Here is a 26,741-nt window from a genome sequence, read left to right as displayed (position 1 = left end):
TTTACTATTTAGTAAATGTAAGGACAGATACATGTTCTTAATAGAGCCATCTATGACGCAATTCTAGGAACTAAGGTAAAAGTCCAGTTAACCATCTTGCATCTTGTCAGTCGGCCATATTGCTTACATGTTTCTAGTTTTTTGACCTCTGAATTTTTCAAAATCTCTTGACAAATTTCATCTCTTAATTTACGTCTGACGTGGTGCTCTCACATAGAGAATTCCGTTATGATTTCCTTCTAACATTTCAATTGAACCTATTTCCATTCCAATAACAGTCGTCAAGGAAACAAATACCGGTCCAAAATCAGTCTGAAAAACACGTCAAAAATGGCGTTGAGACTGACCATTTTTCTAATTTTTGCCGCTTTAATTGGTGTCCAGGCCCACAAAGTCATCGAAATAGACGAGGACAACTGGACGCAAATACTGAAAGGCGAATGGATGGTAGAATTGTAAGGTCTTCATCTTTTTGCTCCAACTCTTCATTCAGACACCTATTTATGTTAAGCTTTGCTCCATGGTGTCCCGCCTGCAAAGCATTAGAGCCCCGTTGGAAGGAGTTTTCTAGATCAGGGCCGGCTTTAGGTATCAAAATTGGGGCTGTAGATGTCACTTTTTCACCAGGTCTCAGTGGGAGGTTCATGGTCACAGCTTTGCCGACAATATTCCAGTAAAACTGAGCAGTTATTCTCAAGAATATTATGGAAACAGTTGTGTGATTTTCAGTGTAATAAACGGCGAATTCAGGCAATATAAGGGAGGCAGAGACACTGATTCCTTTAGCCTTTTTATTGAGGAGAGAAAGTGGGAGCAAGTCGAGCCTGTTCCTGGGTGGAAAGCCCCAGATTCCATTCAAATGGGGGTGTTGAGCTCCTTTTTTAAACTCTCCCAGACTTTAAGGGTACCTTTTTTTTATTCATTTGAAAATGAGGCTTATTCTTATTTATATTTTTTTAGCAAATTCACAATAAATTTACAAATGAATATGGTCTACCCACCATGGTATCCTACTTAATATTTGCCTTTGGCACTATAGTTTTGGGGGCCTTTTTAGGACTTGTAAGTTTTGTTTTTTTTTTCAGTGAAATCCCCATTTGTAAAATATGTTTTTAAAGTTTCTGGTCTGCCTAATTGACTTCATTTTTCCTCCAAAACAACCAGCATCAACCAAAGGATCTGGTGACCAAAAAGATAAGGACAGTGACAATGAACTGGTATATAATGCAGTTTTTATCAGAGCTAAGTTTGTTAAGAAATATTTTTAGAATGATGAAGACATAAAGGATGATTTAGTGGATCAGGAACAGGACAAAGAGGGTGACTCTGAGGGAGATCATGCCTCCACAGAGTCTGAGGGCAGTCAAAAAGAGGATAACCCCAGAAAGCGTAAAGCAAATATGTTGGACATGTGATAGTTATTGCTTGATTTATCATATTGTGCTCAGAATAAAGCAGCAGCAAATCACGATTTTAAAGACGTGGAACGAGTGTTTTTCAATGCCACAGATGAGAGTAACTATTATAAATTATTAACCAATTTTTATAGCAAGGTTGTGAGATGAGAAGGATCTTAGGTTTAAGACTGCTTATATTGTGTATATAAGTCTTCTAGAGAGGTTTAGTTTTGTATATAATGAATAACTGCCTTTTAATAAAATATATTACAAAATTCATGTAGTTCTTAATTCATAAATCTGAATATAAGCCTCTGTTAAGGTGATCATTTGTGGTAGAATATCAGTCACATGGAGATCCTGCATCTCATACCATTGACCAGTGGATTTCTGCAAAATATGCACTCTATAGGTGCCTTTACTTGGTTCTCCATCATGCACTATATTGGCTATAAGGTCATAAATTGTATTTTTGTGCTGATTTTTTATGTCTGCACTGAGAAACTCTCCAAAATCGACATTCCTGAATTTAAAAAAACATTATCATTTTATGATATTTCCAAACTAAGGTAACTCACTTGACAGGAAAATTTACAATTGTTGGGTTTTTCTCTACGAAAAACGTGTTTTTAGTAAATCGTTTGATATACAAAATTAAATATGGTGGTAAACGAGTTATTTCAAATCTCTTCAGAAAGTTCTCCTTATAAGTCTTATATTCTTTCTCCGATTGCCCGTTAAATTTCGTCAGAAGCTGATACAAATTAACCTGCAAAAACTCTTTTAAAACAGTCAGTTCAAACCTCTTCACAGAGCTCATACTTGAGGGATAATGTTCTCCTTAAATTCGTCAGTAAACAAAGGAGGAGGTGGCAAATCACAAGTTAAATATAAGAAATTAGATTCAGTTTGAACTTCCTGGTATTCGCTGGTCATCATCAATGATCTCTTCTGCTTTTCATCCATTTCAATTGGTGGTATCTTACGGGTAAAAATTTTCATGCTCCCAAGAAAAGATTTGTATATAATGGAACTATGAGGTTTTTTGCTCCCATTCAAAGCCTTATGCAAGGCATTTAAAAACCATGAGAGAAAATCAATAGGGTCTCCTTGCTGGATGAATTGAAAGGTCTTTTTGCTCCACAAAACCACAGCTTGAAGCATTTCATGAGGGGAGACATGAGCCTTGAAGTTTCTAGGATTCCAAAGCTTCCTCATTAACTCCCCAAATCGCTGCACTAATAGGTAAGAAGAATCTCCAGGAGGGCGCTTTACTTTTGAATAGTTTTCTTCTCTTAAGAAATAATTTCGAAGCGGGGCAACATGAGACAAGGCCTAAATTGATTGTAACATTAAATAAAATAATTGTGTGATATTTTGTATTAACTACCTGTAAGACAACATTACAATAGTCATTAGCCTTGATATTATTTAACCCCACGATTCCTGGCGTGTAAAGAGAGCCATCAATAGCTCGGGAAAGCTTAGTGCTACTGTCTAGATTTTTAATATGTTCCGATGTGAATGTGGGATTTAAAACATATTTTATGTCATCCAGAGAAGAATCTAGGTATTAAAAAGTTTAATTAAAATCCTATTAAAAGAACAAAATATACCTATGATTTCATAGTTGTCAGGAAGGCAGTAAAACTTAAGAGTGTGTAGGTTGAGGTACACATGATGGGCCTCTGCCACTGAATGCGTGTAGGCATGAGTGTTGGTTCCCCTGCCTTGAAAATACTTGCCGCAAACCAGACAAGCATAGACATTTATTCTAGTCAAAGAAACTGAGCACAGTTTCTCAAAATCAAAGTCTAAGTACTGGCGATTGATAGTGTCCAAGTAGGGGCAGAGTCGCGGGGCTCTTTCTGGAACTTTTATTTTTTTACTGGTTTTGAGGAGCGGAAAAAAAAGGTTTTCTGAATACCATTAGGAGTTGGAGCAGCTTCAAGTTTAAAAGTTGTTTGCTCTACAGACTGGAACCTTGGTTTTTTGAAGGGTGGTTCTGAAGAATCGCCCATGGTTTGTTATTACTGAAAAGAATTTTTTAATTAAGATTTCCAATCTTAGTAGCGTTTGTTGAAACTTAATTACAAAAAAACATAACCTAGCAATGTACTTGTTTGAAGAAATACAATGTTGTCAAGTATTGGAATTCTGTAATTTCGCAACAATCTTCTTATCTGTATAATGAAATAGTTGAAGCCTTTTTTTGATACTTTGAACAAAAAGTCATTATATAAAACATTTTTTAATTTTCAAAAACTCATTTTTAAATAGAAAAGTTTTAAAACATTCAAAATCTGATGGCAACATTGACTCTGAAGGAGCGGATGTAGCGGCCTCTCTCGTACGTGTTTTTAACTAAGTGAACTTGAATCTCGGCTTTCTTAATATAGGTTATTTCGTAACGTGATAGTTTCAGATCAAATGCGGAAGTCGACACGTGATAAAATATTTAATAACACGGTTTACGACAACGTGATTCAAAAAAACCAATCATCTTGACAATCAACATCAAAATGTGTTTTCTAGGTTCTTTCTTACTGTTTACTTGTTTGGTAGTTTAGATGTAAATTAAAATTAGTCAATTTCTCCTAAAAAATTATAGAAATAATCCGTCAAATGGTGTTAAATCCTCCCTTAAATACCCGTTGATTTAAATGTGTAACAATTAGTGCCGTAAAGTATTTGAACCTCATTAACAAAAATGCAGAACAATCACCATTCGGGTCACCCCAGCGCTATGGCCATGAATATACGAGAGAAAGAAAAATACATCGAGAACTTCAACTTTCCCTTTTGTGAGGAGGCTTCTAAATACCAAAAAGTCGCTAAAATTGGCCAAGGTACCTTTGGGGAAGTTTTCAAGGCTCGAGACATTAACAACCCCAAGAAGTTCGTTGCCATGAAAAAGGTGCTCATGGACAATGAAAAAGAGGGTTTTCCCATTACAGCCTTAAGAGAAATTAAGATTTTACAGCTCCTTAAGCATGACAATGTAGTGAATTTAATAGAGATTTGTAGAACCAAGGCAACTGCCGCCAATAGATACAGGTCAACTTTCTACCTAGTGTTTGATTTCTGTGAACATGACTTAGCAGGACTGCTTTCAAATGTGAATGTTAAGTTTAGTTTAGGGGAAATTAAGAAAGTGCTTCAGCAACTATTGAACGGACTGTATTATATCCATTTTAACAAAATCCTGCATAGAGACATGAAGGCTGCTAATGTTTTAATTACCAAGAATGGAGTGCTCAAATTGGCAGATTTTGGTCTTGCCAGGGCTTTTAGCAGCAACAAAAATGGATTGCCCAATCGGTAAGTAGTTACAAAAGTTGCTCGAGCTATGTGTTATTTGCTTGTGTTTTGTCATTAGATTTACCAACCGAGTAGTAACGTTATGGTATCGTCCTCCTGAGTTGCTGCTTGGAGAACGCAACTATGGGCCCCCAGTAGATCTATGGGGGGCTGGCTGTATTATGGCAGAAATGTGGACTCGCAGCCCAATCATGCAGGTAGGTCCTTGAAAATTGCACAAGCACAAAGCATGAAAAGAATTTTTAGGGCAATAGTGAGCAGCAGCAGCTAACATTGATCTCACAGCTCTGTGGATCTATTAACCCACAGAGTTGGCCAGGGGTGGAGAATCTAGAACTCTACAAAAAAATGGAGTTGCCACAGGAGCAGAAACGAAAGGTGAAAGAGCGTCTAAAGCCCTACCTGAAGGACCCTTATGCCATTGATCTGCTGGATAAATTGCTGGTGCTAGACCCTGCAAAAAGGGCAGATGCAGATGCAGCCTTGAACCATGACTTTTTTTGGACTGACCCGATGCCCTGTGAATTGGGCAAAATGCTCGCCAATCATACTCAAAGTATGTTTGAGTTTTTGGCTCCAGCCCGCAGAGCCACTCAGATTAATAGACACCACTCTATGCCTAGACCAACCACTTCCGCTGTACAGGACAGTGGATATCAGGACAGGGTTTTTTAGTTGTGAATTCTGTGATTTCTGTACATATTTTAGTTGATTTGTTGGAGTCCAAACAAACTTTGTTAAATTCCTTATATTCTTGTGTTCACTCACTTACTATTGGTATTTCAAGCCTTTAGCTTACTTTTAAGTTGAACTCGTATTGTATAATATGAAAATAAAACCTTATAGTTACTCTACTTAGATTATTTATTAAATACAACAAATGACAAAATAAAAATACTTAAGCCATACAAATATAGATAACTTTAAAAAACATGTAAAATACAGTTTAGCTTGTGGCTAGTTCAGTTGACAGCCAATCTAGTCCCTGATAAAGCCCAGTTCCTTGAGTGGCACAAGTAGCTTGAATAAACCATTTACGATTCTTCATAGCATTCAATTTAAGCTTATCAGTCAATTCAGCTGTCGACATTGCATTAGGCAAGTCTTGCTTATTAGCAAACACCAATAGAACTGAGTTTCTTAGCTCTTCTTCACTGAGCATGTTATGCAGCTCCTGTTCAGACTCTACTATCCTATCCCGGTCATTTGAATCAACCACGAAAATAATCCCGTCAGTATTGGCGAAATAATGCCGCCAAAGTTTCCTGATCTTGGTCTGGCCACCCACATCCCATACCGTAAAGGAAATGTTCTTATACTCCACAGTCTCTACATTGAATCCAATAGTAGGTATTGTGGTGACAATCTCTCCGAGCTTTAGTTTATATAGAATGGTAGTTTTACCGGCCGCGTCCAATCCCACCATGAGGATCCTCATAGGCTTTTTGCTGAAGAGCCTGGTGAAGACTGAGGAAATCGTTAAACCCATGATGTCTGAGGGTGGGTGCGTTGTCTAGAATACCATAGACAAAATTCAGGGGCTGGTTTTGTACTGGGGACTTTAGCTAATGCTAAATGGGGCCCTAAATCAGGGTAAGATAGCGAAAAACAGCACTTTTTGGCGTTGAAACTTGGAAATGTGGCAATTTTTTTTATCTATTTTGTATGGTTTTTGACATGTAAATAATAAGATGTCATCCTGTAAACGTCATGAAAATTTTTTAGGTTATAATCCGGTTACTCAAGCATGTTTTGTTTCACTCTTTAGCAGGATCGTCAATATGCAAGCATGAGCGAGAAACTACAACAAGAGACCTTTCGATTCTGAAACTGGAAAATCCAAAAACCGACCAATAGCAGCTTGAAGTGGTGTATGTTGGGTTGCGTACTGATGGATCTATAATGCCTCAATTAAATAAGCGCGTTTTTTAAATTTTCAAGTAATTGACCTTTCTAGGAATAAAAATTCAACCATCCAAAGAGAATCCAATTACTTTTTGACTACAGAGGTCGATCAAAGCTCGCATAGAAGCCTACATGATTCCAGCGTAAAAAATTAAAATATTTCCATAGAATAGCCATTAATAATTCTAGCAATCGAGCAGTTTGGTGTGAATTTAGATGATCGATGTTAATTTTTATAATTGGATCTTTCAGCTCTCGTTAACTCCACGCTGAGTAATAACTGATGGTAATCGCTGCGGGCTTTAAATAATGAAATTAACACTCGTATAGGAAACTTTATTTTAAAAAATATTGCACTTATAATGAGTGGAATGTTTTTGGTAAATTATATTACAAAAGGAACCTCGTCTAAGTAAAACACAGTAATGCGGGAAAATTAAATGTAAAACAGATTAAAAAAGGAACAATATACAAATAAAACAAATAAAATATTGCACAAATAAATTATAAAATATTGAAATAAATAACAAACCGTCAGGCCTCACAGGCCGAGGTATAATACTTATTCTATAATATATTGTTTATTGCACAAGCCCCACAAGAGTTGAGATTAAGGAAGGCTTACTATAAATAACATAAATATATAAAAAAAAACTTAAATACCTATAAAATAAAATATCAACATTTCTATTGCACATTCGTTTGATATTCCTTAAAGCTAAATATTGCACATTTATTTCTCCCAACCTGACCCAATTACAAGAATTGTAATTCGCAATAATAATACAAATTTATAACACACTAACAGCCAAAACTTCGGTTCTTTAAGGTTCAGTCCCTCTGAAGCAGCTCATGAAGGGCTGCAATGTACTGCTGCGCCATCTGCAGGGTCTCAAACTTGCTCAATTTTCGGTCATTCCCCAAACTGGGAACGTGATCTCTCAGCCTGTCAAAGGCGTCATTTAAACTATTCATCCTCCTCCTCTCTCGCGCGTTAGCAGCCAACCTCCTCTTCTTCATCACCTCCATCCCCACAGGTGCGGCAGGTGCTTTCTTCCCCCCGCTGGCCTCCTTTTTATAATTGGACTTGTAAAAATCCTCATGTTGGTGGCTTTGCGAGGACCTGTAGGACGATCCTGAGGAGCTATATTTCTGGTAAGAATCGTATTTGTTGTAGATGTTGTTGTTTTCGCCGTAGAACTCGTGGCTCCCCCAGGATTGAGGCGTTTTGGAGTAGTAGTTGGGTGTGTAGGGTTGGGAAGACATCCCAGGATCCGATGCGGTCGATAGGGGGCTGGTCAGCGCGTAATGGCTTTCAGGGGATGAAATCCGGGGCGACGGGCATCTGAAACATTGGTGAAGAAGATGCAGAGTGAAGGAGGTAGATTGCGCCCCGAAGGAGAAGAAAATACATTTCTTAGTGACCGAATCTTGTTTCACACTTTCTTCGATAAAACGATTTCTTCTTGTTATAGTGAAACACACGTGTAGGTAGTAGGTCGCCCTACTTTGCGATTAAATGCATAAATACGAACCCTCGTGACACTGACCCGTCTGAAGACGAAGAAGCACCCTTAAACATCCTGCGTGGCCATACATCTCTTGGCTGTGCGAAATCTTCGAAAAATCGGCCCACTTTCCGCGCTGCAGATTCGCTCGCCCTAGTTACCCATGCCGGGCACGCGCCCACCGTCCGTCGGAAGAAAGAAGAAAACTCAATTAAAGCCGCACACTTAGATGGGTTAATGTGGATGGGCGAAGCGCACTAGATCCGGTTGGCGGACGGGCCAGGAGGCGCGATCTTCGCTTGAAGATACGATCAGGAATCGGTGTTCTTCGCATCGAAGCTGCGGACGGACGACTGAAGATCACCCGAAGGTGGTTGGATGTTAAATCAAAGAAGTGGAAGTAGCGAGTAACGGCAGAAAGGCTGACGTTTCTGCGATGTTGTTAATGTCAGTGTCGAGGCTGATGATGCGGCGGCGACATGATCTTTTCTTCGTTTATAGAATTCCTGACCCTTCAATCCAGGCAGTTTCACGGAAAAATGCCGTGACCCTTTAGCCGGGCTTCAAGTTCAATTGAATAAATTACCAGGGAAACGTCATTAATCTCTCCAGGTGCCTGTTGGGCACACTATCAGCAGTGGGTACTTAGGCGGAAGGCCGTATTCATCATCTCCTCGTTTGATGCGCGATTAGCTTTTTTTGTGTGTTTGCACGAGTCACCACTGGCCTGCATGGGCATTGGTGATTTATTTCGTACTAGTTGGGGATGCGGGGAATGCATTAAGAAGTCAAAATCCTACGAGGACATTCCAGCGGCGAAGATATGTGTGTCGTTACTAGGCACTAATTTCAGCGGGATTCTTCCCGAGATGATTGAGTTGTGAGCAGCCATAAATCAAAAAACTTCCTTATTCTTCTGTCCGATTTCGAGATTGAAGACGTGCGATGCGCCTCAATATCGCCGATATGGTGAAAGGTACCGATGAGAAGAGCTGGCTACGTGATGACATTAAAGCAATTTCTGATATGAAAATTTCAAATTCCCCTTGTGTGTGTGTGTGTGTGAAACGAAGGCCATGGATTTTGGGGCCAAACTCGCTGGATTTTGCCTAAGTCTTTTAGAAACATGCGGGAAGAGTTAGAGAGAAAAGGGGACAGGGAAGTCTGTGCTGAAGACAATCCAGCCATGGAAATCGTGTGGCGAATTATTTCAATATTAAGCTTTGAAAAATATACCTCTCTACGCCACTGAGACTCCAAATAAAATCCTGATCTTCCTGAATAACCTATCCAAATTTCGTGTTAAGAAATTTATTTATTTTCCAAGGAAAATGTTCTACGCTGCTGAGATTTCGGACGAGAATTTTGGCCTCTAGAAATCAGGGACGCACTGGGACCTTTTTTGGCTGAATTATTTTTTAATTATATAAACTTTCGACAGTTCGAGAAGAAAATTCTTTCTGCCGATGGGAACGATGAAAATCATCAACTTGACCCTGGAAAAACGAAAACAGGACTGAAGGCAGATTTTACTGCTCGAGAAATTTACTATTTGAAAATTCGATGGTTACAAAAGAAAGCCTTCTACGCCATTGAGCTTCCGAATGAAAAAAAAATGCAAAATACTGATGTTTCTGAATGACCGCCAGAATAACCAACTTGGCTTGAAGAATTCAAGGGCGCGCGAAGGCCTGATTCGAAGTTACCAATAAGTAGGAAAAATTCGATGAGGAAGTAAATTTTCTCCCTCTCTATCGAGTTATTGGCTTTATTCGCTAAGTAAAATTGTTCTATTTGTGGCGGGATTCACTCGAAAAGATAGGGGAATTTCATTCAAAACGGACGAAGATCTTGGACGGGTACGAAGCTTGAAATGCCCAGGGCTTCCCCGAGAGTGGCCATAATTCTTAAAAATCCTCGCCTCGCTCAAGTCGAATGATAACTGTTTTCAATAATTAAAATTTACTACGAAGTGTGGGCTTTTGTGAGCAAATAACAGTATTTTTAATTGCCACCGAATTATCGCATTGTTCGAGCCTGCGCCTGGTAGGGCCCCCTTATGTTGCAGCAGCTGATTTATACTCCTGTATCAGGTCTTACTGAGAAATTTTCTGGCATATTCAAATTAAGCTTGATTGCAATTTATATTGCGACCCTCCAGACTTTCTTGTTACATTTGCATTCATACCTAGACAACACGTGAAAAGCAAACGCCACACTGATAGAGGGGACTAATAACAGTAATAATAATAAAAAAGGTTAATTTTAGAAAACTATTAAAAATTACTATATAAAAAACACCTAAAAAGCCAATAATTATTATGAATAAATTTAATCGATAATCTTTATGAGGCTAAAGTTCCAAAGATTTAAATACTAATTAACTTGTAAATTTGTCAATAAACTTTTAAAAAGCCATAAAAGGATTAATTAAAATATAGTTTTATGGCGTGGCTATACGATGCGCTCCCTGGGCTTTTGTAGGAGAGACGAAAGCTCGAAAGCCTCTCTATTACGTGAAAAACCAAAGTGGGTTAAATCGAACAGTCGCCATTACTTATTAACATTTCAACAACTTTCATTTCTAAAAGAACTTGCGCCTTTTTCCAAGCGTCGTATGGTGGGCTGCATAGTCGTCAAAAATCATCGGCAGTGAATAATCCACCAGCCCTCTGACGTCAAACGCGTCCACCGCAAAACGAGCGCTCCCATTCGCGGTTTCTCCGCGAATGGGAGCGGAGAAACCGCGTTTGACTTTATTTGGACGCCGCATCGGATGTCCTCTTGGTGGGGGAAGTTAGGAATACGTCATCACATCGCGCTCGCATCACTCAGCAGTCAGTTCGGGATTGTTCGGATTTCCGGAATTCGGAGTCGCGAGTCTCAAATTCGAACCACCCGGCGCAAGGACCATCCGATGAGTGGCCGATTCGGTTGGCACTGCAGGAGCGTTCTGGATGCCGAAGAGTTCGTCGTTCTTGCTGTGGACCGGCGTAAGGGTTGGTCACGCCTCGATCGGTACCGAAACAGCAAAAACCGAACTTCATACATCGTTTTGTCGATAAATCAAGCGCGTTTCGCGATTTCTGATAAAGACGTCGGCCCTAAATCAACTTAATGGCAGCCATCCTTCAAGGACAGTCCGTATTTTTCCCTTGGTCAGTGGAGAAGAAACGTGGACGCTCGTAAAACCTCGATAAAACGGAAAAAGCCACTCATATATGGGATTAAGCCATAAAGACAATTATAAGAATTAATCACCGACGCTTTTTTAAAACCGTTTATTACTTGTATCTATCGGTTTATGTCGCCTCTATGGAGGCATTCGAGCAAATACTAAGTTGTATGGGATTTTTTTAGCGTCTGTGATAAAATGTTCGTTTCTAAAGTGTTTTGGTGGCTAATTAGCCGTCATCTGGCATTAGCGATATGAAACGATTGTTCAAAATAATGGCTCGAGCTAAACACTGACACTCGTCTGAATCTCCTCGTGGATATTTGCCATTACACCGAAATATGGGCACTTGGGTTGTTGACCAACCGTTACTCTTCAAGTGCCATAATACGTGCCATATGACAAGCAAAACGACACGTCGTTCGGCTGTCTTTTTCGAGATTTTTAGGTGCCACTCCAGGTCTGGTACTTGGCCTCAAGTAGCCGCAAAAATTGCCTCATTAAGCATTTCTATCCATAACGAGTCAAACAGTGGCGCACCGTATTAATGACCTAATCCCGGCCATCAATCACGAATTATTATTTCGAAATCAGAGGAAGAATCAAAGGAAAATTGCCACTACTGAATTGCTATTATGATGGAAGGTAAACGAACTAAAATCTGAAATTTATTATTAAGGCGTAAACCACGGGGCGGATGAAAATGTGGGAAGATGACAATGGACATCCAGTGCTTCTTCAGCTACGCACGACGAAATATTCATGAGCCGGCTGAAAGTTTCATGTGCGCACACCTCTCATTCATAGATCCACGACACAGCATTAATTATCTTCTTCGTATAACTGATCCCGAAAAGCTAATTAAGTGCTCCGCCATCGCCTCTAATTAATTACTATGTCAATACCATTTTACAGGATAAAAATTTTCATGTTTAACTGCCTGAAAACCGCAATCGATCCAGACATGAAAATCGGCTTTGTCTATACATCATGAAGTGCGTCTTTGCTTTTGGGCCATTAGGCCAGAGTTGAGTTTAGGCAGAATGATTCTGCAACGTCTGTACATATTGGTCGTTTAATAACATTTATAAGAGGTAACTGTTAGTTCTCATTCGAAGATTGGGTTGAAAAATCCTTTTGATTGTCAATTGTGAATGACTGGCCATTAATTTGTTCCTGCGAAGCGGCTGTGGACCTACGAGTTAAATCAGGAAAAGTAGAATATTCATGCTCCGCAAATAAATTATAGTTAGTGAGAGCGTGCGATAAAGTCACCTTGCCGCACGCACAGGAACGTCTCGTCCGAGCGGCTGCGGTAGCCGCCAGCGTGGGGCAAAGCGTTACTTCGCGCACCAGAGTTTCAGCGAGACTTTACACAATTTTTTTTCCCCGACATCGAGGGTTTATTCAAGGGGATGCAATATGAAATTCCCCGTGCACGCCACTGACTTTAAACTTCGAAAACGCACTTATCTACCCAAAGCTCAGTAGCGTGGCGTATTCGTGCCAGTTTGTAAAAAGTTTTGGGTATTTTCGCGAATGCGATTGACGGGGGTATCTGGAAAAATTTCGGTAGAACGGAAGCCCCCAAACGTGCCTAAAACAGATATGTTGCAAAGTCGCTTAACAAAAAGTGATCACAGATGCCAAGCATCAAGGTAAATTATTAACGATTTTTGATAGCATTTTTCTCAGCTCTGTATGAAAGTTTTTCAAGATGAATGCTCGTCATTGATTCGAGAATAAGCGAATTATTTTTTTTTTGTTTGTGAGAACCGGTAAAGACGTTTTCGATTCATGAGTTTCCCAAAAATTCCTGAAAAATGTCGCTATTTTTGCGCGTGTTTCATATATTTTTAGTCCTAAAATAACGTAATTTTTGAGTACTGTAAGCAAACAAGGCGCACACAACCCAAAAGTACTGCATTTAAGTGTGTTGCCCTAAAATTCGTCGGTAATTTTCAATACAATTGTTAGATACGTGTACCCTTACACTTCGTACGCCACTGACGCTTGCTATATCGGAAAGTTACCGTGCCTCTAGGAAACAACTAGTCTGTTTTACATATTAGAAACTCAGGTGCGCACGGGGTCTGCAATTACTTTCAATGTAATTACCCCTAGCCTGGATAAAAGAGGTTGAGAGCTTTTGATCTGTATAAATTTGCTATGGCACTGGCGTTTAATCAGACATGAAACTAAATTTTAAGAAAATTTTTAAAAGTCTCCGAAACTTCCCGATCTGCAAAGCACCGCTTTTCCGCCACTTGGAGGAGAAGAGTTTTTTAATGCTTCGACAAATTTCAACAAATAATTTGGGGTACGTGGTGTAAGTGCTGTACGCCTTTGGTGCGCATAAATCCAATTTCTAAAGACAGAGCGGCGTCCGCCGCATATTCGGGTTAATACCCGAACGTATCGATTCCGCCAAATTTGCCTGCGGTACTGAGAAAAGTTTAGGCCTTCAAGATAATTTAAATTAAAAGTCGATGTTCCGAAAATCAGAGGCGCGCCATTTTGGTCGGCGTTTAAAATCTCCCTGTGCGTGCCGCCATTGCCTATATCGATTTGCTGTTGACCATTAGATCCAGTGACGGGACAACTTAATACTCTTTTAAAACTAACTAATGTGTTCATATTGTTGAGGTGTGAAAATAATCACCCTTAATTAGCTTCCGAGTATACGGAAATATCGCGTCCACGACAGGCGATTTGTCAGATTCACCTAAACCTCTTCCATGGAAAGGCACAAATACTCAATTACCATAATTTGATAATTTACCACTTATCAGGTGTCAGTTTATAATGCTTATTTGAACAAAATTATAGCTAAATAATCCGCTTTTCTGTGTAGATTTATCTAGCCAGACTAGAAGATCCTAGTTCCGACTAGCGATGCCGAATCGATTAGCCGGACTGTACCGTTTTGTTTTGTAGTTGCCTCATCAGACGCCACTAATTTATTATTATTAAATTTGATAATTCACCCATGCTAATTTGATTCCAAAAAAACCTAATGACCCCGAGAAAGACTCGAACACTCATATTGTCGATCGTCAGTGGTTTTCAATAATGACTCTAACCGTTCCCGAAGATCTTTTCTCACACTACGCTCATTAGACGTCGATTCACTAGAAGGACACCACGATTCCTTTTTTGTTTTTGTTCTGCGTTACAGTTCATTTAGGTGAACTAAGCCAACTGTTGCCGACTACTTTTTGCCCATTGACCATTGAAAATGATGTATGACCGTTTAAGTGGCGTGTGAGCCACTTTTACTTTGCCCTTCACCTCGACAAATTTGCATCGATTGGAGATTCGGGGCTTCAATCACGGCACCAAATTTGGCACCAATTAATCTGGCACCAATTACGGCGGCTAGATGTCATATTACAGCTCTGATACTCGTTTTATCGACTGTAATGACCATTATGATGAACGTATAATTGTTTCAGATAATTATTACTAATTTGTGCTTCTTATCTTTATTCCATTTCATCACGTCACTGCTTAAATGGCCTATTCCGGACGATTGTTGTATGATAATTATATAGCGATCATTGGTTTTGTCGGCAGAGAGTACTTTTTACGGTGAGGTACCTGTGGCTTTAAATAATTACTCCGCTCGAGAGCGCCACAGTCTTAAATAATTTATGGTACTTTTTTGTCGGGTTTTATATGGTGGTTTTTCAATTTTCATTGCCACTTAAGTCTTGAAGCAATTTTCCTATTCGCTGTACCAAGTGGATCTTTTCAGGCAGGAACGTGCGCTGCTACTGTTTATTTACAGCTTGACATTACTCGAACTTTAATAATTCGTAATTTTGTTTCGTTTTAACGAAATTTGCGACAATTTGTATATGCGACAACGCCGCCTGCAACTTGACAACTACGTTTCCAATTTTTGGCTCGTCGGAAAAGAACGTTGCCCTAACGAAGAGAAACGGGAAACTCTTGGGACGATGAGAATTCCAGGATTTTGACAGCTCAGATCCACATAGACATTAACCGAGTACAATGCCATTACCGTGGGGGTTAAGAAAAGCTTAATATTTTAAAGCCGATCTTGAAATCTGCCAATCAAGATAGATATTGGTGACGAGGATTCAATGATTTCGGAGAACTTCAGGCAAAGTTGAATACGACTTCATACGCGTTGAAAATGAAATTGCACAATCTCGTTGCCGTTGCTCATTTCCAAGCACCATTACTCTCACCACAATGGGCATAAGGTATACACTGCATGATCCCTTACATACCCCACAAACTCGGTCAGAGCATCTGTTTATCTTTATCTTACCTATTCGATCTAACAAACACGGCACTAACTCCGCCTCCTAATCATGTGACAAGTACCATCTTTCCAACATTCAAATCGGGTTAATAGTGCCCGCACGTGCTCCTGTCAGACGTTGATTGGTTTGATAACGTTGTCTGATCTAAAATCATGCTATTTTTTTTATTGTTGTGTAAGTTTCTTTAGGTTTAGTAAATGTTTTTTGAGAAAAATATAAGAATTTCGGTGTTTGTATTGTTGAATATATGTGAAAATAGTGCTTGTGGGGTTCGAACTTGGGTTAAGAGTGCAGAAATATCGGGTGAAGTATTTGTTTGTAAGGTATAACTAACATAAAATTTAAACTTCTTGTTCGTTAGAAACGAAATGTAGTAAAAGTACATCCTAAATACCTTCTCACGCAAGTCTCTGATAGCCGTGATCGTCTAGTGGTTAGGACCCTACGTTGTGGCCGTAGTAACCCAGGTTCGAATCCTGGTCACGGCAATGTGAAAACATTGTCACGGTAGAGATTTTTTTTATTTTTATTTTCTATTTTACATGTTTTTACTTTATTTTTAAGTTTTGTATTTAAACATTTTTTTCAGGAAAATTCTTTAATATTACTAAAATAAATTTGATTCAAAAAAACATTTTTTTAATCGAGCTTTTCAAATTTTGTTTCGTAACTAATAAAAGCTAAGAAAACCATTAAAATGTAAAATAATTAAAAGTAGAATCTACAATTATTTCTTTATTTTTTTGGTAACATACAAGTAACAATCGCAGTCAGAAGCTGCGCGCATTCCAAAACCTCAAATTACATCTAAATCCGCTCTTTTACTGAGTAATTCCAAAAGCGCGTCTCTTTCCTAATAAGCGAAAGTATTTCAACTATTTCCTCATTGTCTTACTTATTTCGGAGAGTCTTTCGAATAATGCTAATGCTTGCACAGCAGCAGACATGCGTCTGTCGCGACATATTTCAATGTACAACTGGAATAACAATTATTATTATATCGGTAAAATAATCTCTAAATAGGTAAAACAACAAGGCGAAGAAATCTGCGGAATTTTACGTTTCAACCGGATCAGAGGCAATTTACAATTTTCACAGTTGTTGCTTTCTCTGGCGAACACCCTGTATGCTGATCCGGATAAAAGAACAACAGGTGGGCCGTGCAGTTGGAAAACTAATGGTATTAAGCATTCAATTAACCCCGAGTAGGGTATCGTTACCGATAGGGTCATTAGAGTGGCATTGGAGCAGATCGGAGTCATCTGGGAGCAACATTGAACGCGATCCGATTCGGATGATCGGTCATGCGTCCCTTAGACGCGCGTGCTGAAAAACAGCTCTATTTCTAGTTTTTTTTTTACTAGATTACAATGTATACTAAGTACATGGTTGATCTTCACGTCTTTTGCGTGTGTACACATCAAGAATAACAGTTTTTTTCAATTCATCATTCGCTGAACTCATAAACAGACCTTAAATTGTAAATTTTGGAATTTCCGATTTTGAATCCTCAAAGAAAGGCGAATTGCATACGTTTTATACGTTTTGCCTCGTATTACCTGAACCTGAATGAAGTGCAGCGTTTGTAATTTTTTAACCCGAAAAACAGGAATTATATTTTTTTATTGTTTAATTTGTTTTTATTTCCCTGTCCTGCAAGCGTCAGTTAGAGTGACAGTTAGACTGTCATTTCTATGAACCTTAGGATCCGCCATAAGTCTTCCCGGTATGTTTACGTTGTGACTCTTCCGTGCAGCGCTGATATTCAGCCATTTTTTCCAAGGAACGATGCTTAAGTAAAATGTCGAGTCTCTTCAACCTGGCAGGAGAAAATGGAGAAATTTGAAAATTTCTAATTTCTTTGTTTTCATGAATCATACATATATCGTATGTCATTCACCATAGATCCTTCAATACCGTAGTTGTTTTCAGTACAAAAATACGATCAGTTATACGAAAATCCATGTTATGTATTTTTATGTGGTGGAATCCCCAGTTTGATTGTGAGATTAGAAGAGACTCATCTCCCCGCGAGATTTGCCAATCTCCATAGGGTTCAAGCACGTCCACATCAAATGTGAACAATAGTCAAAATCAATATTTTGTTAGCTGTCAAAACTCCACATGCGTCATATCTTGATCTTAAATGATCGACGATCATTTATTGAAGATTAAAGAATTTTATCAAAATGAGGAATTTTCCGCGGCACTTTGCAGCCTCTCTCTCTCTCGAAGGATTAATGCTAAAAATACCTTTCCAAAGAACTAAAGATGAAGACGTCACACAGAGTGTCACGGCAATTAGCCATCGAACTTATAGCGCCATTAAACCAATACGAGAACCACCGATTCCATATCGAACCAATAAAAATCGCATATATTTAATAAGCGCGACTATTATCGATCCGAGTCGCTTATGCGTTTCGAGCTTTAATTAAGAACCACTCAGAACCCGTAAACAGGTCGGCAAAGGAGATGAGAGGGGAAAAAAAGCACAAACCCACAATAACAATCCCTAATAATAATAATAATAAATTCGCGTCATGTTTTGGAGATAAGATGTGCGCAGTAACGAGGCTTGGACGCAGTGGGATGTTGCTGGTTTTGGACAAAAATCCGGGCATGATTAATATACCGGTGGTTTGAAAGGAATTTATTAAAGTCTTGTTATTTTCGCCCCGGAATGCCTGCGTAAGTTGGGTATGTGTATACTAGTAATTGGGTCCACTTCCTGCTTCCGATTAGAAGATAAATCGGAATTTTCAACTGATGGGGCCGGCCCGTTCGGTGTACCAGTACCACGGCGAGAAAAATAATAAATTCTAATTTTAATCAAAGGAAACGACAGAATTTACTGAATAGCAAAATAATTATTTACCAAGTTATCTGATCTTTTTTTCCAGATCCCGATATTAATATTCCTAAACTAAAAGGAGACATTTGGAAGTGACTATTTGAGTTATCAAGAGACCTGATTCATATTCATGACTACCCAGTTTCGATTTGACCTAACCGATCTCAGGGGCGTAGGTAAATCGTTCACGCACAAACTCTACATTCACGAGGATGCGCAAAAGCAACAACACGCCACTGGAACCCATCATTATTTACCCGCCAAACATGCTGCTTTACTGTTATAGCTTTTGAAACATCTTATTTGAGACCCGGTGAAATATGATTTTCCTAGGGAATTTTTAATTATATTTATTGTTGTAACGACCGATTCGGGCACTGAAATAACTAATCTTCAGATATAGCCGCTAATAAAAACCGTGAAATGGTACCGACAGAAATTAATCGCGTCAAAAACAAGCTCATTTTTTATTAGTACAAACGAGTTTAGAAGTCGTAAAGACAATAAAAGTGAAGTGGCGACATGACACTTCGCAGAGCACCTCGTTTTTCTGGAACCGGAGGCCCCACGGGGGTGCCCCTGTTGGCTGCAGAGCCGGATTCGGCCCAGTCGCATGCGCCCCTCAGCAGCAAGATGAAAGGGGAGAGCTTTTTGAGGATTTAGCATCAAAGCTCTGGTAAAAGAAACTTCCTGCTAACTCTTTGAGTTTGTCTTCGATTTTAACTGATATTTTGTAAGTCTCCGTTAAACTCGTTATTCTAAAAGTCAATCAGAAACGCCGTAAATTGTTAGCGAATAATGAGTATTATTTAGGAATCGAAGCTGAGATTGGGAAACCCGAAAATATACTGGAAAATTCATGCTTTTTTTGTAATTTCTCAAAAATCATCGAATAAGAACTTTTTTCTTTGATAAATCAGTTCGCAAATTTTGATTATTTACACGCGTCGTAAATCTCTCGCACATTTTGGAAAACACCAAAGAGACTTAAACCTGTTTTTTCCGAACGAAAAACATTCCCACCCCCTCGTCCACCAAGTCCATCAACTTGGCCACCGCCCGTAAACTTGAAACATCACAATGATCCCCCTTCGACTAGTCCTACCCTGTGAAGCACGCCATGATGCATTTCCAGTGGCACATGTAAGCGATACGGCATTAAAAGTACACCGATAATCCTTGCAGATTTCTTGTTGGTTATGACAAGTTTATATTTCGCGAATTGTACGGTACCATCGACGGGTACTGGCGTGCGAAGCACGTTCCTAAAGCTAAAAGTAGCACCTTTTTGTATATTGACATTAAGTTGAATATTATTATTTGTTATCTCATCAAATCCGTTGGTACCGTTGGGCACTGCGGCCAGAGAACCTAAAAAAAGCTTCAAGTGCCTCGTTCTTATCTAATCGCTCAAACCGGGGAAAAATCTATTTTAACAAGAATGGCATTTGAGAAATCCCGAAGCCCAACGAGTACTAATTTATGGTTCCGAGCATAATGATTGGTTGATTAGAGTTTAAGGGGAACCGTTAGGCAGCGCGCAGAAGCCCGTACGAAATTAATCATGTCGTTTGGGACGTCCCCCGGCGCTATTATTTTTACGAAACCCCATTTGTTAGACGCTGCTGTGCCCGCGTAAACTATCAGTTATCTCTGTCTAATGAACGTACACGGTACCACTTTGTTTTCACCGGTAGTAGAGGGAAAAACTCTAATTCGGTCATATGTTTCTCGCACTTGTCAAGAATAATGAGCGTTCAGAATGGTACCATCTTCGAATCAGTTAAACTCAATTATGCCTAAAAAACCAAGGTTATAATAAGGCCATACCGTTAGGTCAAGGTGGTTCCGGCAGGTCAGCGTGGTACCAACCTGTTAAGGTGGTACCTACAGGTCAGGGTGGCAACCTATTTATCAAGATTTAAAACCGAAATATTTTATATCGGGTCACATCCTCGGGCTCGAGTGGTACCACTCTGAATACGTAAGCTAACAAGCAAGTTCTTCCGACTGCCGCTGACATCGTTAATTTTTTAACTCTCCGTAACAATTAGGCGAATGTGACACCTCCCAATCCAGGAAATTACCATATTAATAAATATTTACTTCAAAGAAGTACTATTAGCCAAAGGTGGTGCCGCGCATGTCACAGAGGTCTACTTCGACCAACGATTCGGTCTTTGGTCCGCTGCAATTTATCTATTTATATCATGCGAAATTTCAAAATTAAATGGCAGATTTCCGGTACTATGAAATCTAGATGGTACCTGCATATTAGCTAAAGTAAAGCCAGAAACTTTCTCCTATCTCCATAATTAGCGACTTTTCGTTAATCTCGATACGCATGCGAATGGTAAATAAGTTTTAGCTTGGATTTAACATTGTTTTGAGAATACAATAATGGTACCTGGCAGGCGAGCAGGTGACTGTTAAGGGGTATTCCTTAAGATGGTATCACGTTTGAAAATTTAGAAAAGGTCTATATCTGTCAAGAAGGGTCTGCTACCTTTGGGTCGGTCACAGTAGTACCCCTAAATGATAATTTTAACTACTAGACCTTAAGGGCAAACACTGAGGTTTTTTAATCACGTTTTCGACACCACCTCTTAGTAGGGTACTTGTCTTTGTCTTCCAATTAAACCAAATTGCATAGAGAATTTAAGCAATAGAATTCCAATAATCATGTTTGAGCGGCCAGGGCGGTGCTTCGTAACCAGAGTTCTTATCGCGTGACCAAGATGATCTACTAAACTAAGGTGTAGCTACCAAGACACAATCGTACGTCAATAAGAGATGGGACCACGAAACGTAAGTCCGGTGGTTGTTTAACTGCGCTGGTACTACCTTAAAAGTGTTAAAATCATTTTAGTTCCTGGCAGTACCGAATAGTCAAGTGGTGGTGCCAAGTTAACGTAATGCCACCATTTCAATTTGGTGTTCCATTTATGATGGTGGCTTCATCAAAGCAAATCTAGGCGTTATAGCGAATAGTGTTTTCGTTGCGTGACTATGGTTCTGGTACCACCGTGATATCTAGATTTAACCAAACAAGAATAAAAATCTTGTCTACTGGAACCATATCAAACGACGGTTGTCCCACCAAGCCGGTGTGGTGCTGTATCTCTCGCTTAAGTGATATGTAAGTAAGTAATAACGTTCAAGTTTCGTTAAAGTTTAAGGCAAATATTTGGTTTTTTATTCTCGCTTCTAGTTCCACGTCTGAAATGTCTAATCGCTTAAAACCATGTTATTTCACTGTCATGCCATACAGTACCATAAAGTCACAGGTGGTGCAGTTACATGTGAGTGATGTCATCATATCAAGATCGTGTCATGTTTTTATAATTGGGTCAAAAAGGTGATTGTATGTACCTGCAGATTAAAGTTATTCAGGCAAGCGGTCACGTGACTTTGGTTCTGGTACCACTTACATATGTGCATATGTTCTACTCATCCAGAAAAAGAAATGCGGCAAATTTCACCTCTAAAAATTATGGTTTAAATTACCGTCAAAACGAGACGGTACGATGTCTCTGAACCTTTAAGATGTGCGTTATGTAGTTAATTAACAAAGTGTCTGGTACCACCCCTTCTTCAAACAAAAGCGGTAGCTTCTAGTCGAGATGCTACTCTTCAACGAGATAACACTATCTTGGCCGATTGTACCAGTCAAGTTTTTATTTGAAAAGTAGCCCAAAAAGATACCAGATTTAATAAACCGCTAAGGCAGACAATGTGATCCTCGTTCAATCAAGGCAATGTGGTACCGTCAATACAAAGTTGTACCTACATAGCTGCCATATTTCCCCTTCGTGAGCTACGAAGATAATTAATCAAAACTCTGGCCCCATCCTAAATGACTTGTCAAAAATTGACAATTATCTCGGTGGTACCTAACGGTATCCCTTTCAGTAAATTAAAAACTTTTAGTCGAAATAATCGACATCTTAATTTACCACTCTTAATAGCAAAAATCCAACAATATGCGCAATGAATCGAACAGTTCCCATCAAACGAAGAGTACCTACGGTACGACTTAAACAAATTCCATTGGTCGTTAAATTAGAACCACTTACTGTCCGGCATTCTCGAGTATTCACACAAGTGAGCCTCAGTTGTTTGAGATACATTTACATCTGGCACTTGATTGAATTCTTTTAAGGGTACGACGAGCAAAAATGGGTACTACCGTAAATCTATTTGCATTGTAGAACATTGTTCAACCGAAAGGTTTTCATTGAATTTTATGAGTTTACTACCCGAACATTCACTATGTTGCTATGGTACTTAAATAATTTAATGTCCAATACCAATAAATTTGATGGTACCACAATTATTTATCAGTGAAGGCAGCTGTTGGAGGAATGTGCCCCATATAGAGCCTCACCCAGCGGTTAAATTGCTCCGCTAATTATCAAAATATTTCCTAAAAGCCTTAAAAACGAGCTTAGTATGCGCGGTGGTACCGATAGTACTCGACGAAAGCTTTAGCGTACGCGCCATCTCGACTTGAAATGGTTTATTCCAATCACATAGGACAATTAAAGCGTAATAAAAAATGAAGAGGCAAGACCTTAAGCGACGTCTAATTGCCATATAAAGTTACTTCTGGTACCACCATTAAGAGGTTTTTTAAACGTGTTCGAACACGGGGTACTATTGCCTTGCTCTATCTGAAAAGGCGATTTGAATCTTAATCTATTCAGTCAAATTTGTCTCAGTTCCTTATTGACTTGTCTCTGTGGGGGTACCACTCGAGTACCGGAGATTTCAACAGTGTAATTTATAGATAGGAGTGAAATCAGGTTCGGATCTAGGCGAATACGCCCCATATATCGCCTAATATAATAACACCGTGCAATTAACAATGTCTAGTTAACAGTATTTTCCGAAGCACCATCTACATATTAGGAACCTCAAGAATACGCTCATTAGCATGGTAATTATGCGATTCAATAAGCCTCGAGTGATGCCATTCTTCAGATTCGAAATTAGTATTCACCCCGGAAAAAGGCGATGGTTCCCCTCTGCCGGGTACCACCCCAGCACAAAAATATCGGGAAATAAAATCTAATCGCGGACTTCATCGCCATATGAGGGCATCTGGCGTTTACCAACGGTCAAAGGGCTATAAAAAATGTACCACTCGACCAGGGTACTTCGAAGGGGTACCACGAAAAAGTTTTCGACGCCATTGAGAAATTTTTCATTTTTTTATGGGTTTTCCTACATCTCCGTCGCATTCTTAAATTTCTTGCAATGTTCTATCCTGCATTTTGATTCGACTTGAACCGAAACGAGCTCAAATTCAGTCAGGTTTTCGGTGCGGGGTTCCGCGTGAGGCATGTTCATTCATGTTTAGCATTTTCGTCTTATTATTTCTCGCGCTTGTTATTATTCCGGCAGGATATTAAGCGGGACAAGGTACTTTCTGGTCATGTTCGTCTTAATTATGACGTTGATTGCTTCGTCCTCAGTACGACTTTTGTGATCTAAAAGAGTTCTTTAATTGAGAATTTTTTTTTTTTTTATTTTTTTTTAATTTATAGTAATTTCGATCTTTCACGGCAAGTTTCAATCTTGTTTAAGGATGAGTTAACGCTCCTGCACCTTGTCACGACAATTTTAGAAATATCTACTTCTCCTTGTTGTTACGTACTCATTTGCGTTATGTTTTGCTTCGGTACCCGATAAATTACCATACTAAAAGTGAAAAAGGCTCTTGCACACGGATGTCTTATCGGCACGCGCCGAAGAAACGTCGGAACCAAGAGAATCAACCAGTGGCAGATGCCTCCTCGTAGGGCATAATAATTAAGGGTCGATTAGCATAATTAGGGCAGCATTTACATTTTTACAGTATAAATAATGCATTTGTACCAACTGCGATCCAAGATTAGTCTCATGTTAATCATGCAAGTACGTTATGCGCGCAGCTGCGCCTTTCACAGATAAACGACGAAAATGTTTTCAATTCTCGTTTTATTTACAAAAAAAATAATAAATCACATTTTTACATAAATAAATAATAACGCCGCAATTTGATGTCTGTCGTTAGATATAAACCACTGACGAGCACTTGTACCTGCCTCATTTACACACAACCTACTTGTATTTGGAATTCGGACTAGAAATCTAAATTTAAAATACTTTCCTTATCATCTAAAGTTTAAAAGTTCTTTCAAGGCCGCAATATAGGACTGAGCCATTTGCAGAGTCTCGAATTTGCTCAATTTCTGCTCCTCATCCAAACTGGGAATCACCTTGCGCAGTCTATCGAAGGCCTCATTGAGGCTGCAAAAATGTTTTCGCTATTGTCAAGTAAATATCGAAAAGTGCACTTACCCGTTCATCCTCCTCCTTTCCCTCGCATTGGCAGCCAGTCTCCTCCTCTTCATGACGGACGGCGAGGCCGGACGCTCTCTACTAGACTTTTTCCTCCTCTTCCTCCTCTTGTCGCTCTTCTCCTCGTCGCCGTCTCTCTTCAAGGCGAAAAAGTTTATATTCCCTGAGAAACATGATATGGATTACTCACATCACCATCACCACTGCAGCCCTCACCATAACTGGACTTGAATGAAGACCCAGACATGAAAGAATCGTGAGTGTTACTCTCGTAGAATTCGCTGATGGCATCGTCCACTTTGATGAATCCTGGCTGGTGTTGGTAGTTGTACATCGAGGCTTCAGAGCATTGATCGCTGAAGTAGATCAACGCTTCTTCATGATGATTTTCGCCGGTCGATCCGGTGTGATAGCGGGGGCGCAGAATGTCCATGGTTTCACTTCACTTGCATTTTTCTTCTCACATCACTACCACGGCGAAACGAATCAAAAAGAGTTCAAGTAGATCGCGCGATGACCCATGCGGAAATAAAACTATGGGAAGGGATGGGACTGACCTGCCTCTGGGTCGCGTGCCATCGCATGCCATGCGGTATTTTACCCCGCAGGGGTGGATTCGGGGAAATGTTGGTGGTTGGGGCAGGCTCAGTGGTGACTGGTATGGCCCGTTCACGATAGCTATAATTTTTTAACACCCCAATACGGTACCATTTCGCTTCGACAAATGGGCCAGGAAGTTCCTCACGTGATTCGAAAGGAAAGTTTTCAGATTTTCCGGGAACTAAAAGCTCCTTCTGCAAATTCCTTCGAAAAATTCATAAGGATATTCAGTAGAATGAGGAAAAAATTCATAAAAAACACACGTTGAGACGTCGCTTTCGAGAAGAGTGCGTTACCTCCAGATTAATGATTTCTGTGAAATCTAAAGTCGCATGATGCAACTTGAACCGAAGACATATTTTAGACAGTTTAGGCCAATCGTTGAGTTGTGGCTGCTGACATCGTGGAAGGTACCAAAACATCGCGAAGCTCAAAAGTTTCTCGAACCCGAAATTGGATACTTGAATGGTCCTTTTCAAATTCTACTTCTAGGACAAAACTGTCCTGATGATTTTCAATGCATTCGCACCTTCACCTGTCGCCCCAATATAACAATAATTAAAGGGTCATTATATTCTCATATGAAATTAGATTCGACCGTTTTCAACGTACCGTGGCACAAGACCCGTGGACAGGTGCAGGGCCCATTCGCGCGATACTACATCGGCGCCTTCGCGCGCGCGCGCGCGTCGTCATTCAAACAATGAAACGATTCCAGAAAGGAATCAAAAATAGACGTGATTGAGCGGTGTTGAATTAGGCTGACGTCGCGCCACCAATCGGCAAGTGTCATAAAAAAGAGAAAACAAAAGAGCGGTCTTGGGTACCGCCAAAGGACGGGCCTGTTTACCGAACGAATGAGCACTTCTGCGGCATCTGTGAACAAACGTTTATTTTTACAATTAGCGCCTAATAGTGTGTGTTGACGCTCGTGATGGTACCAATTAATTTGTCTGTGTAGTACCAAAGTGCGGAACCTACTTTACAGAATCTGGAGTCTACGAACGACTTAATTTCCAAGCTCATAATGGAGACAACAACCAAATTGGAGTCATTAAGGAGATGATAAATAAAGATAGATAAATGATCTAATTATTAGGCATAATGAGGAAGCTCGCCGGAGCTTAAATCGGGTGAGCGCGGTGGCCGTCACGATTTTTTCCGAATTTTCCCACGCTTTGTGCGGTACAATTCCGCGCATGCCGCCTCCATTAAGGCCTCAATTTTCCACTTAAAATATTTATTTTTCCGCGCGTTCAACTAAAACCGGATTCCGCATTAGGTTTAGGTAAAACTATTCGAAATCTCCATGTAGGCTCGCTGAATTACCTGTTAACCGCC

General features: G+C 39.7%; 6 protein-coding genes and 1 non-coding gene across 12 annotated transcripts; 3 read left to right on the top strand and 4 right to left on the bottom strand.

Moving 5' to 3' along the window:
- Nucleotides 1-84: 84 nt before the first annotated feature.
- On the top strand, nt 85-1,672 carry LOC136349298 (thioredoxin-related transmembrane protein 1). Its single transcript, XM_066300760.1, has 6 exons — nt 85-455; nt 512-673; nt 730-904; nt 961-1,062; nt 1,119-1,217; nt 1,269-1,672. Exons 1-6 carry the CDS (start codon nt 331-333, stop codon nt 1,413-1,415), a joined length of 810 nt encoding a protein of 269 aa, XP_066156857.1. The 5' UTR covers nt 85-330; the 3' UTR covers nt 1,416-1,672.
- Usp39 (ubiquitin specific protease 39) lies at nt 1,646-3,683 on the bottom strand. Of its 4 annotated transcripts, none has more exons than XM_066300753.1 (7): nt 3,492-3,683; nt 3,325-3,430; nt 3,014-3,265; nt 2,788-2,963; nt 2,220-2,732; nt 1,976-2,166; nt 1,646-1,920 (listed from the first exon to the last, which is right to left on the bottom strand). In XM_066300753.1, the coding sequence occupies exons 2-7, from the start codon at nt 3,416-3,418 to the stop codon at nt 1,674-1,676; spliced, it is 1,473 nt and encodes a 490-aa protein (XP_066156850.1). In that variant the 5' UTR covers nt 3,419-3,430; nt 3,492-3,683; the 3' UTR covers nt 1,646-1,673. The 4 variants fall into 4 exon arrangements, with proteins under 4 accessions (XP_066156850.1, XP_066156848.1, XP_066156849.1 ...); XM_066300751.1 differs by having other exon boundaries at nt 3,014-3,271; nt 3,492-3,681; XM_066300752.1 differs by having other exon boundaries at nt 3,325-3,682.
- Nucleotides 3,684-3,818: 135 nt separating this feature from the next.
- Nucleotides 3,819-5,572, top strand: Cdk9 (Cyclin-dependent kinase 9). Its single transcript, XM_066300759.1, has 3 exons — nt 3,819-4,718; nt 4,777-4,915; nt 4,965-5,572. Exons 1-3 carry the CDS (start codon nt 4,108-4,110, stop codon nt 5,391-5,393), a joined length of 1,179 nt encoding a protein of 392 aa, XP_066156856.1. The 5' UTR covers nt 3,819-4,107; the 3' UTR covers nt 5,394-5,572.
- Nucleotides 5,565-6,409, bottom strand: Arf102F (ADP-ribosylation factor 2). Its single transcript, XM_066300761.1, has one exon. The coding sequence runs from the start codon at nt 6,205-6,207 to the stop codon at nt 5,665-5,667; it is 543 nt and encodes a 180-aa protein (XP_066156858.1). The 5' UTR covers nt 6,208-6,409; the 3' UTR covers nt 5,565-5,664.
- Nucleotides 6,410-6,944: 535 nt separating this feature from the next.
- Nucleotides 6,945-8,516, bottom strand: LOC136349217 (basic helix-loop-helix transcription factor amos-like). Of its 2 annotated transcripts, none has more exons than XM_066300616.1 (2): nt 8,159-8,516; nt 6,945-7,968 (listed from the first exon to the last, which is right to left on the bottom strand). In XM_066300616.1, exons 1-2 carry the CDS (start codon nt 8,203-8,205, stop codon nt 7,455-7,457), a joined length of 561 nt encoding a protein of 186 aa, XP_066156713.1. In that variant the 5' UTR covers nt 8,206-8,516; the 3' UTR covers nt 6,945-7,454. The 2 variants fall into 2 exon arrangements, with proteins under 2 accessions (XP_066156713.1, XP_066156714.1); XM_066300617.1 differs by having other exon boundaries at nt 8,174-8,515.
- A 7,501-nt stretch (nt 8,517-16,017) lies between these two features.
- TRNAH-GUG (transfer RNA histidin (anticodon GUG)) lies at nt 16,018-16,089 on the top strand. The gene has a single exon. It is a non-coding gene; the product is annotated as a tRNA-His (tRNA).
- Nucleotides 16,090-24,420: 8,331 nt separating this feature from the next.
- Nucleotides 24,421-26,252, bottom strand: LOC136349224 (protein lin-32-like). 2 transcript variants are annotated; one of them, XM_066300628.1, is made up of 3 exons: nt 25,017-26,252; nt 24,801-24,963; nt 24,421-24,749 (listed from the first exon to the last, which is right to left on the bottom strand). In XM_066300628.1, exons 1-3 carry the CDS (start codon nt 25,231-25,233, stop codon nt 24,614-24,616), a joined length of 516 nt encoding a protein of 171 aa, XP_066156725.1. In that variant the 5' UTR covers nt 25,234-26,252; the 3' UTR covers nt 24,421-24,613. The 2 variants fall into 2 exon arrangements, with proteins under 2 accessions (XP_066156725.1, XP_066156724.1); XM_066300627.1 differs by having other exon boundaries at nt 24,801-24,937; nt 24,991-26,251.
- Nucleotides 26,253-26,741: the final 489 nt, after the last annotated feature.

Source organism: Euwallacea fornicatus, chromosome 37 (genome assembly GCF_040115645.1).
Source record: "Euwallacea fornicatus isolate EFF26 chromosome 37, ASM4011564v1, whole genome shotgun sequence".
In the NCBI taxonomy this organism is placed as follows: domain Eukaryota; kingdom Metazoa; phylum Arthropoda; class Insecta; order Coleoptera; family Curculionidae; genus Euwallacea; species Euwallacea fornicatus.
This window is presented reverse-complemented; position numbering and strand designations above follow the sequence as displayed.

Excerpts from the sequence above, each read along its gene's own strand:
- LOC136349298 (XM_066300760.1), top strand. The coding sequence starts at position 331 with ATGGCGTTGAGACTGACCATTTTTCTAATTTTTGCCGCTTTAATTGGT. Across the intron at positions 456-511 it reads GGCGAATGGATGGTAGAATT|CTTTGCTCCATGGTGTCCCG; the intron begins GTAAGGTCTTCA and ends ATTTATGTTAAG. Across the intron at positions 674-729 it reads GCTTTGCCGACAATATTCCA|TGTAATAAACGGCGAATTCA; the intron begins GTAAAACTGAGC and ends TGTGATTTTCAG.
- Usp39 (XM_066300748.1), bottom strand. The coding sequence starts at position 3,418 with ATGGGCGATTCTTCAGAACCACCCTTCAAAAAACCAAGGTTCCAGTCT. Across the intron at positions 2,964-3,013 it reads TGACAACTATGAAATCATAG|ATTCTTCTCTGGATGACATA; the intron begins GTATATTTTGTT and ends TTTAATACCTAG. Across the intron at positions 2,733-2,787 it reads ATTGTAATGTTGTCTTACAG|GCCTTGTCTCATGTTGCCCC; the intron begins GTAGTTAATACA and ends CAATCAATTTAG.
- Cdk9 (XM_066300759.1), top strand. The coding sequence starts at position 4,108 with ATGCAGAACAATCACCATTCGGGTCACCCCAGCGCTATGGCCATGAAT. Across the intron at positions 4,719-4,776 it reads AAAAATGGATTGCCCAATCG|ATTTACCAACCGAGTAGTAA; the intron begins GTAAGTAGTTAC and ends TTTTGTCATTAG. Across the intron at positions 4,916-4,964 it reads CTCGCAGCCCAATCATGCAG|GGCAATAGTGAGCAGCAGCA; the intron begins GTAGGTCCTTGA and ends AAGAATTTTTAG.
- Arf102F (XM_066300761.1), bottom strand. The coding sequence starts at position 6,207 with ATGGGTTTAACGATTTCCTCAGTCTTCACCAGGCTCTTCAGCAAAAAG.
- LOC136349217 (XM_066300616.1), bottom strand. The coding sequence starts at position 8,205 with ATGTTTAAGGGTGCTTCTTCGTCTTCAGACGGGTCAGTGTCACGAGG. Across the intron at positions 7,969-8,158 it reads GACGGGTCAGTGTCACGAGG|ATGCCCGTCGCCCCGGATTT; the intron begins GTTCGTATTTAT and ends CCAATGTTTCAG.
- LOC136349224 (XM_066300628.1), bottom strand. The coding sequence starts at position 25,233 with ATGGACATTCTGCGCCCCCGCTATCACACCGGATCGACCGGCGAAAAT. Across the intron at positions 24,964-25,016 it reads TTCATTCAAGTCCAGTTATG|GGAATATAAACTTTTTCGCC; the intron begins GTGAGGGCTGCA and ends CATGTTTCTCAG. Across the intron at positions 24,750-24,800 it reads GAAAGGAGGAGGATGAACGG|CCTCAATGAGGCCTTCGATA; the intron begins GTAAGTGCACTT and ends ACATTTTTGCAG.